Source organism: Triturus cristatus, chromosome 4_2 (genome assembly GCF_964204655.1).
Source record: "Triturus cristatus chromosome 4_2, aTriCri1.1, whole genome shotgun sequence".
In the NCBI taxonomy this organism is placed as follows: Eukaryota; Metazoa; Chordata; class Amphibia; order Caudata; family Salamandridae; genus Triturus; species Triturus cristatus.
In genome coordinates this window covers 556,551,211-556,566,267 of record NC_140586.1, presented here as the reverse complement: position 1 = coordinate 556,566,267, position 15,057 = coordinate 556,551,211, and the positions used below count along the sequence as shown (strand labels likewise).

The 15,057-nt window shown below is 44.1% G+C and overlaps 1 protein-coding gene across 3 annotated transcripts in view; it reads right to left on the bottom strand.

The window, feature by feature from the left end:
• Positions 1–15,057, bottom strand: part of RPAP2 (RNA polymerase II associated protein 2) — a 583,455-nt gene that overhangs the window by 512,936 nt on the left and 55,462 nt on the right. For all 3 annotated transcript variants that reach the window (XM_085602183.1, XM_085602184.1, XM_085602185.1), the window contains exon 3: positions 2,780–2,894. In XM_085602183.1, coding sequence (XP_085458309.1) covers positions 2,780–2,894 — 115 coding nt within the window. The remainder of the gene's footprint in view (positions 1–2,779; positions 2,895–15,057) is intronic.

Sequence of the window (15,057 nt, the reverse complement as noted above, 5' to 3'; positions counted from 1 at the left end):
AATTTTTTTTATTTATTTTTAAAAATTAACTATTGGTGAACAGATACAGGTTTGGATTAACACGAAACCACAAAACTATCAGAAGTTTTGAATTTGTGAAATGCGACACATATAGATTGCTTGCATAATACTTCACGGTAGTCATGCCTATCCATGCAATAGCAGACATTATCATTTACAGTGATTTGGACATGGAAATCGAATGCCGTACAGCAGGTGATAACTTTTTGGGTCACAGACGTTTTCTATTAAGGACTTCGGGACAGTTTCAATAAAGAATGCCTGTATGAAACCCATAATTGTACCTTTGGGTGCCTATCCCTAATTTTAATTCGAGAATTTGTACTTGAAGATATGAATTTAGGTTTTTTGAAATTAAACTTCATGTAACAGTAGAAAAGTATAGTAAAATGGTACAGAAGCCTTTCATTTCTGTAGAATACTCCATGTAGTGCAGAGTATATATGCTCTGGTTTGAAAGAGAATGGCATCTGAAGCCAGGAACTAGGTCAGTGTTGTGGAAGCGGAATGGTATCGCCAGGGATCCGAATTGAGCTAGAGGACAATATTGGTATGCATGGGATATTGCACATTGGTCTCCCACAATAGCACAGTAAAGTGTCAGAAACATGTCAGAGTCCCTCCTAATAGTTTTACTGAGTCTGGAGAGAGGAGAGGTGGTATGTGACCTTTCAGACAGGAGGGCTAACTTGACCCTTGAATACTTGTGATAGGATGCTCTTATGCGAAACATGCTCGACAGGATCTGTGACTGATAATTTGCATCCACCTTGCTGCAATGTACGGGGCCTTCCAAAAGTCACCACCATTTTTCCAAGGAACTAAATTACAAAACCAGGACTATCTTTCTACCTTCAGGCTGGAAAAACAGCACACACAGTGTCTTTATATCTGTGCAGGCCCCCATCAATACAGGGGGAAACCACCAATGTAATGAAATCCCGAACCAACAGAAGGCAATGTGTCGGGAGCACCTAAAAAATCCAACTTACTGCTTGTTGAGACATTTAAAAACCTAGATTTGGAGAAAAATACAAGGTGATATCCCAGGTGAAGGAACTCTGAAAAATTTGAAACAGTAGCAGCAGCATAACCTACACCGTGGAACCAGAAGGACAAAGGAGGTGGATTCAATCCAGCCTCTCCCCTTCACGCATTGACTGACTGAAGACAACTCAGTCACAGTGTTCAGACTGCCTCATTTCAGATGTTTCTCATTAACTGAACTTTACACTCTCACAGGTGTGTATAAGCACCTCCAAATTCACTGCACACAGGAAATTGAGGTACATTCACAAACGTATTATTGGTCAGGCTGCTTCACACTAGGGGGGAAGAAAAGGGGTTTAATTCTGACATAAACTGTGTCAGAACGACTGGCTACATTGAAGACAGTGGTCAGGTAGATAGAGGGCTGCAGAGGCTGCATGGACGAGTGACAGCATGTAGATAAATACATTTAAATAAGGTGTTGTTGGTTGCTTCCTGCACCTCTACCAGTTACTGTGCCGGGCTAGTACTAACACCTTCATAAGGAAGGCAGGAGGAGCTGATTCGGAACAGTAAATCATAAAGTGAGGTAGACCACCAAGGTCTGGCAAACCATCGGGCTTCGCAGGTTGTAGGACTGGTCGCCTGTTTGGAGTTCCTAGGCTGATCACTCAGAGCTAAGCTCGCCACTTAGAGAAACATAGCTGCCCATCTACCACTTTTTCCAAGCAGGGATCAGGAGAGTTGTTCCCCAGTGGAAGCAGGTTCCCAAGCTGTTCCTCCTTTCCTTTAAATAGCAAGAGCCTACAACCTGTGACAGAGAGTGGTATATTAAAGAGAGTTGCACGCGAGTTCAAAATGAGATTAAGAAGGAGTTAATAGATTTAGGTTACATTATGGTAGTTGTATTTGCAGAACAGAAAAACATAACAATGTTGTAATTTACTCCTCATCAAGTGAGAGGCAGGTTTGTCTATCTCAGGTCCTTTGATTCTTCAGACAGACCGGTGCAGAGAAGTGGATGGGTCATGGCTCAGTGAGATGGGAACCAATTCTGAGGGTAAATGCGGTGAGAAAAGGCACTACTCACAACAAACGACGCAGCTTCCTTTGAAGAAAGCCAACATAGTATGAGCCACCTCAAACACTTCAGCTAGTAAAGCAAAGTAATGCATTTCTTCCATCCTTAGTTTCAGTAAAATAGATCTTCTGTACTCGCCATTGCTTTATTCCAGTCAGTGTCGTAATTACTGCCTGAAACAAAGCAATGCCAGTACAGAAAAGACTTTACGCGCATAGAGCGGACACCTGGTAGATTCCCAGTGAACAGAAAGTACCTGTGAGGCCACAGTAGTCATGCACCGCCACACAACCATGCACACACGTGTCTAGAGAGAACCCGGGCACCGCATTTACAGAGAGGTTTGACGGGAAGTCGAACCTACAGGAAGGGATTATATTGGACCCGGCCCGGCATGTCTGCAGGTGGAGGCTGGTGGGATGAAACGGACATTAACCCGGAATCTAAACAGGCCCGATATACTGAAGAATATTGTGATCACGTCGATATAATTTATTCAATCACAGACTTCTAAAAGTAATAGGAATAGTGTTCAAATGTTATGTTCCTTATTAACACAGTAATAGAATTAAGAGGGGCCTCTACCAATATCTCTATCAACACATAATGTACTCCAGGCCCAAGCCCTCCCGGAAGCGATTTCTTAAAGGGAAAGAAAAGCAGCGAACGATAAAGAGAAATACATACGCAGTCCAGAAGGAACTCCTCGGTAACATCTTCTTCAAGCAGGCTTTCGACCATATGTAGAGCCCGTTTATCCAATTCAATCTTCCTCTTGATCGCTTCCTCGAGAGCCTCTTTTCTGTCACAATAAGAACAGCAGCTATTTATTTAGTGCACGCCAGAAACATTATATTGTGACACTCGAAGAATAAGTGTCAGCATTAACAGAACATTGTATTGTCCTGTGAAGGAGAAAAGGTTGAATAGACCAGGCTGGAACGCAATCTGCTGACCTCCAGATTAAGCGCACACCTTTGCACCGGGCGCTCCACCCACTGCACCCTTTCATTAAGGCAGGGTGTCCACCGTAGGCCCAGGAGGACTGTGTCCAACCCATGGGTTCCAGAATATTCATACAAGATAAAATGACATACAATTAATCGACATTGACCTCATTTACATGGTCAGCAGTTATCCTGATAATGTGAACATGCCAAAGGTTAGTCTGATAATCTGGCCTTGATCTGGGCCTCCTGCACCGAAGCTGGACAAACACGACCAACCCTGGCAACAGAATCTCAATTTATTCAACAAAAAAAAAATCACAACCGAAATAAATTTGGCAGGTTTGGAATGCTAGTTGGCCACAATTCCTTTATATTTATAAGGTATGCCCAGTGACGCTTACCCAATTAAAAATGCACATATCAATGGATGACGCAAGTTTAAGGTTTCAGGGAATCGAAGTATATGCACAGGAACATTAGCCTATACTTGGATCCCACAAAGAACATGGAGACCTTCAGAACCAACACAGTAGCAAGATTTCAACTACTGAACATACATAAAATTCACCCAAGCATTTATTTTCACACAGCAAATACACTTATTCCCTCAACAGCTCTCAGCAATATTAACTATTGTAGCAACCTTCTAGTTCGCCCTTTCCTATATTTTTAGAACCAGTAGACACAATTCTAACCTTTGCCACCAGAAGCCTCTTCACATTATCTAGTTAATCCCCAATCAGACAAGTCACCAGGACCATGCAGTCAGTGGGGCTGCCACTTTATGCGCACCTTGCCAATAGATCACGCATTATACTCAAAGCACGCTCGCGATCACTGCCAAGATACACTCATTATGCAGGGCTCATCATGTGGCGCCACTGTTTTACATGACAATACCAGCGAGGTTAACCAATGCATGTAACACACTTTAACTGTTGTGCTTACGAAAAACATAACACTTTATATATGGTTTGATCAAAAATCATGAAAGTAAAATGTGTTGAACATGCCAACAGTGGACAGCAACTGGTGAAGTCATGACAGGCACTTCACAGATGAGACCTATGTATTCTTGCTGTACTTCCACATGACTATGTTCACTACTTCCTTCCTATACTGCTTGACCTTCCAAACTAAATCCTAAACTCTTCCCTAGACTTCCTGACCCTGCCTCTGTAAGCATTGACTCAAAGTATGTCTAAGTGTATTCTCTAACAACACCTCTGCCATTCGATAACACCGTGTACTAGGACAACCAAAGAACTGAAGGATGCACATTGCTGCCATCCGATAACATTGTACTAGGACAACCGAAGAGCTGAATGATACAGATTGCTGCCATCCGATAACACAGGGTACTAGGATTCCCAAAGAACTGAATGATACACATTGCTGCCATCCGATAACCGTGTACTAGGATAACCAAAGAAGTGAATGATACACATTGCTGCCATCCGATAACAGTGTACTAGGATAACCAAAGAGCTGAATGATACACATTGCTGCCTTCCGATAACAGTGTACTAGAACAACCAAAGACCTGAGTGATACAGATTGCTGCCTTCCGATAACACCGTGTACTAGGACACCCAAAGAACTGAATGATACACATTGCTGCCATCCAATAACATGCGTACTAGGACAACCAAAGAGCTGCATGATACACATTACTACTGTCCGTTAACAGCGTACTGGGATAACCAAAGATCTGAATGATACACATTGCAGCCATCCGGAAACACCGTGTACTAGGACAACCAAAAAGCTGGATGATACACATTACTTCCGTTCGATAACACCGTGTACTAGGACAACCAAAGAGCTGAATGATACAGATTACTGCCATCCAATAATGTGTACTAGGATAACCAAAGAGCTGAATGATACACATTGCTGCCATCCGATAACACTGTGTACTAGGACTACCAAAGAGCTGAGTGATACAGATTGCTGCCATCTGATAACACCGTGTACTAGAACAACCAAAGAGCTGAATGATACACATTGCTGCCATCCGATAACAGTGTATTAGGATAACCAAAGAGCTGAATGATACACATTGCTGCCATCCGATAACAGTGTATTAGGATAACCAAAGAGCTGAATGATACACATTTCTGCCATCCAATAACAGTGTACTAAGAAAACCAAAGAGCTGAATGATACGCATTGCTGCCGTCCGATAACACAGTGTACTAGGACACCCAAAGAGCTGAATGATACACAATGCTGCCATCCGATAACAGTGTATTAGGATAACCAAAGAGCTGAATGATACACATTGCTGCCATCCGATAACAGTGTATTAGGACAAAGAGGTGAATGGTACACATTGCTGAAATCCGATAACACCGTGTACTAGGATAACCAAATAGCTGAATGATAGATGTTGCTGCCCTCTGATAACAGTGTACCAGGATAACCAAATAGCTGAATGACACACATTGCTGCCACTCCCTTTAATCACAGTAGCATAATTAAGAATGTGAATCGATACATAACTAAAATATCTGTATCAATGTATTAACAACCAACTTTCTTCTAGACTACAAACTGCATGCAAGTATTCAGTGTCCTAACACCAAGACTGTTCATGACATACTACTAAATGCAATACTTACAACAAACATTACAGACTCCCCCTGGGCTCCATGGAGTTGCGAGCTACTCGCCCACAAGGCACCGCATTATCTTGTCTGCTGGAGTACGCACTATATACATTTACAATATTTATTTTTATTTATTTTGAAGGTTTTATATAGCGCGAACATGACCCTTGCGGATATCAGAGCGCTTTACATGAGTCGAGAGTAGGGAACAAAAGGAACATAAGAATACATAGTTAAGACTTGAAATACAATTCTCAGTAGCGTAGATGCAAATGTACAAGACTTGACATACAGTTCAGTTGCGTAGATGCAATTGTACAATGTTTCATGAGAATTACCTTAAAAGTAGAGATTTTACATCTTTTTTAAAAGAGGTGAAAGAAGGGTTCCTTCTAGTTTCAGGGGTCAGTGCGTTCCATATCCTAGGAGCGATTCCAGAGAAGGCACGGTTGTATGTTTTCTTTTTGGTAAAGCGTTGTGGTTTCAGTAGAAGATTGCTGGTACTTCTGGAGGATCTGTTTCCACAAGATAGCACAGTTTTTTGGGCCAGGTATCTCTGAGTATTGTGATGTAGGGCTTTGTAGGTCATACAAGCAATTTTTAGTTGAATTATGGCTTCGAAAGGAAGCCAGTTAAGAGCTTTAAGGTCGGGGGTAATATGACAAATTCTTTTTGAGCCCATGATTAGCGTAGACGCTAAATTGAGCGAAGCTCTTAGAGGGGCAGTTAATGATCTGGGAAGACCGCTTAGTGTTGCACTCCCATTGTCTAGTCTTGGGATTACTAATGCTTGAACAGCCAGTTTGAAGTCATTTGCAGGAAGGAATGGTTTTAAGTTTTCTCAGGATGTTGATCTGAATATTTGCGCCGTTTGTTGCAGCCCTGATATGTTTCTGCATGTTAAGATTTCTGTCCAGTATTAGTCCTAGCGATTTTGCTGAGTCAACAATATGAGGTTGGCAGTAGAGCGCTGTGAGTTGTTTAAGCCATTCTTCGATACTGGTAGTTTTATTGGGAGGAGTGATTAGGAGGAATTCATTGGGGTATTTAGTTTCAAGTGGTTGTCCGCCAGCCAGGTCTGGGGTTTTTTCAGAGTTGAATTGAGGGTTGTGATATCATCCAGAGAGGTGATCTTTAAGTATAGTTGGGTGTCGTCAGCGTACATATGATAATGGATGTTTGAGGAGCTGAGAATTTCAGTCAGGGGTTCCATGAAAGGGTTGAAGAGTATAGGCAAGAGGGATGAACCCTGTGGAACTCCTAGAGTGACTGGGACGGTCATAGATAGGGACTGAATAACCTTAAATCTTTGGGATCTATTTTGGAGGAAAGAGGTGAACCAATTTAGAACTGATCCTGATAGGCCCATTCTATATCTCAGAAAGTCTAGGAGATTATCATGTTTGACGGTGTCCAATGCTGAAGAGAGATCAAGAAGGATTAGTACACAGGCTTCCTTTTGGTCAATTATTTTTAGTGCCTCATCTATAATGTGAGTTATGGCCGATTCAGTACTGTGCCCTGCACGATACAATACAATAGTGTCTAATGAACCCCAAACCAAGTTCCCATTTAAAGTGTATGCAAGGGAATGGCAGCCTTGGACCAATGATGATATTTGATTTTATCACAAGGTGCAGCTCCAAACATATTAGTATACACTCCCAGGCCCAGCACAAGTACAGAGTCATAATGGAGAACAATCCGAAATACTCAATAGTAGCAGCATGTATAGAGTCTCAAGGGGTTATTTGAGCTAGCACACCGATTCAATCGTGCAACATCAATCCCAACAAACAGACGCACACCAATGGAATCGTGCAACATCAATCCCAAGAAAACAGACGCACACCAATGGAATCGTGCAACATCAATCTGAAAAAACAGACTGGCACTAGAGAAAAGGGTGGATTAAATGGCTAGCAAAGAGAACCCAGTGGATGGCAGGAAAAAATCCTATCAATAATTAAACAACCTGAAATTGGTGGAAAAAATCCTTACTATAATTTTTATTTCTAAATTAATTTATTTGTAGTCATTTATTGTACTTCAATCATGGATTTCACATTCATCCAAAATAATTATTTAACCCATATGTATGAATAAGAGGTTATCAGTTTGATGCACAGTCGTGAAGAGTATAATTAAATTCAGGACACAGATGCGCCTCATGACCCAGTAATATCCTTAAAAATGCATTAATTTTAGGTCAACTTCCTGCAGTCCTCAATTCCTCGTAATAAGGGCATTGATGCCACTGAACAATTCACCATAAAGAAATAAATGATGAGAGTACAGCCAGTAGCTCTCTTTGTAACTTTGTGTTAGTTTGTACCATAACTATTTTAAGTAGGTACCACCACTCCTGTGAGCCTATGACATTACAATTCAAGGAAATGCATACATGTAATAATTCCAATTGGAGGGCCAAACTACTGACTTACTTTCAATAAATAAATAGACAGTTTTTCAAACACATTGATAGAGTACCCCCGCTTTTGCTCCCGGCAAAAAGGTTATGAGACACTAATGTGAATATTGGGCTACAAAAAAAGGTGTCAATCTGAAAGGAAGTCACTTCTGAAATACCTAGGGTATCAGCAGACAGATACTTATTTCTAGAGCTCTTAGTGGTCTTGGGGATGTAATTTCTCTACACTCCATTGAGAAATATTTCAATAGTGGCCACCATCTCAATCCCCTTTGCCTTAGGCAATGTCAACAAGAGGGGACCTTCTTTCATACGATCTGGGCATGTCGAGACATCCAGCCATACTGGAACGGAATTGCCAAGCAACTTGAGAGGGCTGAGGGGGGAGAAACTAACAGCTACCCCGCAACTATGCCTGCTAAATGTATGGGACGCCACTGACTTTAATCAGACCGAGAAAACATGGGTCTCCCTCGGGTGGGCCATTGCCAAACGCAGCATTGCACAGAAATGGGGGTCGGGGAAGGCGCCACGAATTAGGGACTGGATAGATAGGGCCAGGATAGCTGAAAAAAGATGTATTCAAATACAGAGGGTGCCCCAAAAAATAGGATCGTAAGTGGGCAGCATGGAATACGTATAGAGAAGAGATTTGCTGTCTCCAACAGTGGAGTTGCGACGTAGTGGGGTCGAAATGCATGAAACATTTACCGCTGTAGCAGAATTGTCAGAATAACGAGTCAGTATGTTGTCTGTGTGTCGATTATTCACGCGTATTGATTGTATAGCTGAAGATATGCCAAGACTTGCAGGCATTGCTGTGCTGTTTGTGGTGTTCATCAATAAAAACAGTTTAAAAAAAGAAAACAGTGGCCCCCATCTCACGCAGAAGGACCATTCCATGCCTCGAATGGCATGCATGATTTCTTCCATGACAAACAAGTTCCAAAGTCTGTAAAAGGTATTCAAGTTGTATTGGATTTTGCCAACACCTTCATTTAGCTGACATTACATTCACCAGCACCACAATCTTCTGATTACATTTTCTAGACCCTCGGGGAACCAGCCCAATATCATGCTGCCTGAATCTTTTGGAATCTGTAGCTTTGGTGCTTTCACAGTAATCTTGTATCTTGCAATTCCCTAACATGAACTCTTGTGCCCCCACATTCCTCCCAAGTCTTCATGATCTATAACTATCTTTGACGTATAGACGATATAGTGTAAAATGCTACTTAGGCACGATCTTGCCTCCTGCCTCAATTCCGTATACATGGGTAATATCCTTTCTCTAATTCTTCGCTATCAGTGCCCATTGGTTATCCAACAGCTCTTCTAATTTTTTAATAAATAAAACCCTTTTAACCTTACCTTTTTGTATCTACTCTTTGTTGCATTTTTTAGGTCGAGCCTACTAGAAAGCGCATCCACCATCAGTTGCAAAGCATATTGTGGCTTACCAACAATACAGAGAGGCTTGGAGACTGCCCACTGCTTATCATTGGTTGATTTCTTGCCAGTCATTTACCGGCTTCTTATTTGGATCCCCTGCCAATCAGGTTCCCAGAGCAAACACAAGGAGATGATGGAAGGAGTGCTGAAAATTACCCCCAGTCACTGATCTGGGTTGAATCCATCATCTTTAGCTCACTTCACCACCCCAGTTTGGACCCAGCCATATGCTAATCAGTCTTGACGCTGTGCCTCATGGGAACAGTTCAGCCCAAACTGCTAGGCCAGGTCCTCCCTGGACTGGAAACCAGCATCCTATGATCGTTTTGGGGGTTTCACCCCTCATCAGCCAGAATAGCTTGACTCCAGTGGCATGGAGAGCACAGGACTCACGTCTGGGCATACTTGTCCCACTCGGGGTGACAAATGCAAAGGCGACTGATTTGCATATGGCTGGGTCCAAACTGGGGTGGCGAAGTGAGCTAAAGAACAATGACGGATTCAACCCAGATCTGTGACTGGGGGTGAGTGTCTGTTAAGTTTCAGCACTCCGTCCATCATCTCCTTGTGTTTGCTTTGTTCGCCCAAAGCTGTCAGGGTATGCCCAGACATGGGTCTCTTGCTCACTTTACCACTGGATTAAAGCTAGCTTGGCTGATGAGGGGTGTTACCCCGAAACCAGTCCCAGGATGCTTATTTCCGGTCCAGGGGAGACTTGGATTGGCAGTTTGGACTAGACTGGTCCCATTGGTTGCAGGATCAAGACTGATTTGCAGATGGCTGGGTTCGAACTGGAATGGCATGAGGAGCAAATAAACGATGGATTTAGGCCCAGCTCTCTGTACTGGGGTGAATGTATGACATTGTTCTGCATTCTGTCCATCAATTGTTCTTTTTGCATTAATCAGGTTCCCAGGGCCTGTGTTCTTTGCCAAAATTGTACCTTTTTATCCACAAAAGGCACATCCCTGGCCACAGGCAAGCCCCTTGTAAGAGGTACTATGGGTAGCAAGGGCACTGTGACCAAGGAAGGCCTCTGAGGGCTGCAGCACCCGTTGTGCCACCCTTAGAGGCCCTGCACATTAACCCACACACACTGCCACAGCAGGCTGCATGTTTTGGTGCAGAGAAAAGTGAAGAGTCGACATAGCACATTCTCCTGCGTGCCATGCCTGCAATCCACTGCCTAAGGCCTAGGTAAGTCTCCCCTTTAGCAGGGTGCCCTAGTTCTAAGATGAGGGTACAGAGGCATGAGCTCTGTACCCGTACAGTGTATAAGTCCATTCATAGACATTGTATGTGTAGTAAAGCCATAAAGAATATATGGTCTGGGAGTTGGTCACTACAAACTCCACAGCTCCATAATGGCTTTACTAAAAACTCATTAAACCCACACTGATGCCAGTGTGGAATTTAATGTAAAACGCACTCAGAGGGCATCATAGAGATGCCCCCTGAAAATCGACCAGCCCTGGTGTGGCCTGCCATTGCCACCACCATACAGGTTTCTGGACCGGCCTGTCCCAACCACGACCTGCCTACAGCGAAGAAACCGGCGTTTACAGCAGCAGACCCCCAGAGGACCTGCCCTGTACTTAGCTAACAGCCTGTCTCCTACGAGTAACGGATTTGCTCCAACAAAACCCTAACTTTCAGAGTCCAGACTCCACGATTCTTCACTATCCTGCACCCGGCCGCCACGGGCTGAGAACGAGTGGCCCCATACACCAAACTGTCTCCCCGGCGATCCTAAGTTAGGATCCAGTGACCCCTGGCCTCTCACAAGCTTTGAAACTAAACCTGCAGCCTTTGCTTGAAGGGCCCCACCCGACCGCGACTGAAGGAAGTAAGACAACCGTTCCCTTGACTGAAGTGATCCAGAAAGTTCGACAGCCTCTTTCCGACAGATGCAGACAGACCGAACGCAGCCTAAGGAAACCGCCGCCTAAGACACCCCAGCCTTCGACGCCATCCCAGCCCTGGGTGGCCCAACCGACAGTGCCCAAGCATCCTCCCTGATCCCCAGTCGCCTTCCCAGTCGTCGGTCGCCTCCAAGAAGTCTCCCCGACCGAGCCTGCAGCTTTCCAAAACCGATTGACTCCACTGAGAAACTCAGGGACCCCGACGTCCGCTTTACCTACTGCACCCAGCCGCCTCGGTGCAGCTGGCAGTGCAGTTCTTGTGTCGGTCGTTGGCCCCTGCAGTGCCGACCGCAACCGTAAGAGCTTGGCTCCCACACCTAAGTGGCCTGCTTGCCAGCAGACCTCAACCAAAGGCCCCCCTTAGCCCTGGGGCTAGCGTTGGGCCCCTGCACTCTGCACTCGGCCACCCCAGTGCAGCTGGAGGTGCAACTAGAGTGTGCACTTGGTCCTTGCGGAACCATGGCCCTAACCCTGGAACCTCAACCTCGTAAGTCAAATACTTACCTACGAGTTCGATAACCATTTTTCCGCACACAGGGACCCATAGTAGGAGAATTTGGGTCTAGAAAGTGTTCTATGCAGAACTGCTAATGTATGGGGAAAAGTGAGCACTATTGTAAAGTCATCCGAAAGTAATCAAAAAGTATTTACTGTGTAATTCTGAAAAGCAATATCAACCTGTAATTGTTACAATTACAACTGCATTTCCTTGAACAGTCGTGCATTTGCAAAAATGTATTACCTACCTGTACCAAGCCATGCTTGGTTCTAAAAATAAACCATAAGTATACCTTTTTTTTTATACTTGTCTAATTTATCTGCATAACGTCCGAGTGTGTGACATCAGCCTTGATTGAGTGAATACAATAAATGCTTAACACACCCTCCTGATAAGCCCAGCTGCTCAACGCAGTCCCACAAATAAAGCTGTGAGGGATTATCTAATTTAGCCTCTGCTATACCTCTGGGGACCCACTGGACTCTGTGCACACTAAACCTTACTTTGGTATAGTATATGCAGAGCCAGCTTCCTACAGATGTTCTGTTACCTTCTCTGCTTTTGGTCTACAAAGAGGTGCCTCAGAAGGGAGAAGGGTTTTCACCCTTTTAACATCCGTTTGGCCACCCTGTAAGGGGACCACTCTCACTTGTGAGGCAAGAATCGAAGAGAGCCCATCATGTACCAAAAGAAGATGTGGTGGACTATGTCCTAGGCCTTCGTTCCAGGATGGCAGAGTACATGTAGAAAGTCTTCAAACAACTGGAGGCCAGCCAGGAGCTCCAGAAGCTCTGGTATGACCAAAAAGCTGCACTGGTAGAGTTTCAACCAGGGCAACAGGTGTGGGTTTTGGAACCAGTGGCACCAAGGGCCCTCCAGGACAAATGGAGTGGCCCTTACCCTATCCTGGAGAAAAAAAGTGAGGTCACCTACTTGGTACACCTGAGCATTAGCAGGTTCAACTCAATAAAAGGTAATTGACTGTATATCTACATCTCATGATAGAGAGGGAGTACCTTTATCAATTTAGGTAAATCGCGACCCTTAAGTATCCCTCTCCCAACAACACATATATCTAGGGCGAATCAATAATGTAATGTTTCCAAAATCACGTGAATTAAGTTACCTAATTGTGTCACTACTGGGGCTGTGAATGTGTAATTGATAATTACAAATCTTAAGCACAACACATTTCATTGCAACCCATTCCACAATGATCACCCTATCTCCCACGCCCCTGAGATCATGGTAGGTCACAGGCAGATCGGATTAATCAGATACTAAGACCGTGATGCAATTATATATATATATAAGTCCAGCCCCTTCACTATGAATACTGAGGCGAACATTGAAAAACATCTAAATGTTCATTATGGCGGAATTTTCGTCATTAGTGTATTGATAATGCAAAATCGTATAATATGATTGGGTATCTCTAGCCCTACAGTCCCAATAAGTTGAGTATTCACACATCTAATAGAACGAGAAAACAAAATGATATCTTCATAACCCGATATACCGCTGGGAGTGGCTGAGACTCCTATTCCACATTATAAACATAACTTTTATAATTCCCATTGAATATTCATAGCGCAATCGGAGCGGTCCTATTTTAGAACCGTAACACCCATGATTCATGCTAGTGTCACGTTGACATACGTTTCACGACCATGAATAGGCAGGACACTACCAGCATTACTTTGCTGATTCCACATTAAAAACGGAGCTGTTCGAGTGTAGAACTACAATACCCATAATTCCTGCTAGAGTCACTGTGACGTCCATTACACAACCCGGAAATGGGCGTGACACCATCCAATAGACATCGATACATTTATAGCGGGAGATCGACGTAACTCAGAACCCCAAGCAGTGGAACCACCTCCAAATAGGACGGGACGAGGGGCACGACCCTTGATGACGTGAGTAAATATGAAGCCAAGTCACGAACATAAGGTATGAGAAGAGAGTTGGCTCCCTCGGGGTCCAGCCTCCAGCACTGTTCTCATGGATATTGTCCTTTGTTTTGTTTTGTTTTGTCTCCCCCATCACAACTGTGGGCCGACGGTTCGAGTGACTCGAAAATTGATTTATCTCTTAAACTTGGTGATTGTGCTCCTGTAAACACATAGTGTTTGACTACAGGGCTACCCCGAAAAGCGTTGGTTCTCCACTAGGAGTTGAAACCCCTTCCAAAACGGGGTAAGGATTGTAGGAAGGTGGATATCTGACTATGGTTACCCCCAACTTTTTGCCTAGTGTCTAGCTGGTTTTTCGACTTAGTTGGCCTGAGATCCTGCCATTCAGGGTCTCAGGCTGTCTGCTCTCTCTTTAAAATGGACTCCATGTACCCTAGGTACATACCCAATTGGTAAGGATCACCTTATTGGACCCTGTACAGTGTACCCTAGGTACCCAGGGCATAGGTGTACCCTAGGCCTCCCAGGGGCTGCAGCATGTATTATGCCACCCCTGGTCTAGCCTCCCAATCAGACACAACTGGCTGATCACTCAGCTGGGGCAAGGTCGTGTAATCACCCCTTGCTGAGGTGTAGTATTCCTATACCTACCTTATATATAGACACATGTGTACCTATCAGCCACTCCTATGGCAGGCCTTAACAATCCTGGAGGCAGAGTGCTTGGTAACATGTGAGATGGTGCTCTAGCATGAGCTGAGCCTGTCTGCAGCTTTCGGAACCATGTCCTTATAGCTGTTCTAGGATATAGCCTACCATATACTCTTAAAGTGCCTTATAATCTTAAACGGTTATGGTAACTATGGTTTGGCTTTATCAAAACATGTTGTGTAAGGTGTCTAACACTTTGGAATAATACCCCCATACCATTTCTGGTGATGAGGCTATTATTCCACCCTTCTAGAGGGAGAGACATGTTAAAATCCTACTTTGCTGTTTAACTCTAACCAAAGCCTCAGCATCACAAAATGGATGCTGCTGCCACAGACACGAGTCTGACCTCCTGCTGCTGGGAGTGATCCCGGCAAGGGAGGCTTGGACAATAGGTTTCCTGCTTAGGGAGGTGCTAGCACCTCCCCAGACAGACTTTAGTGTATTGGGGCAGGCTGAAAGGAATGAG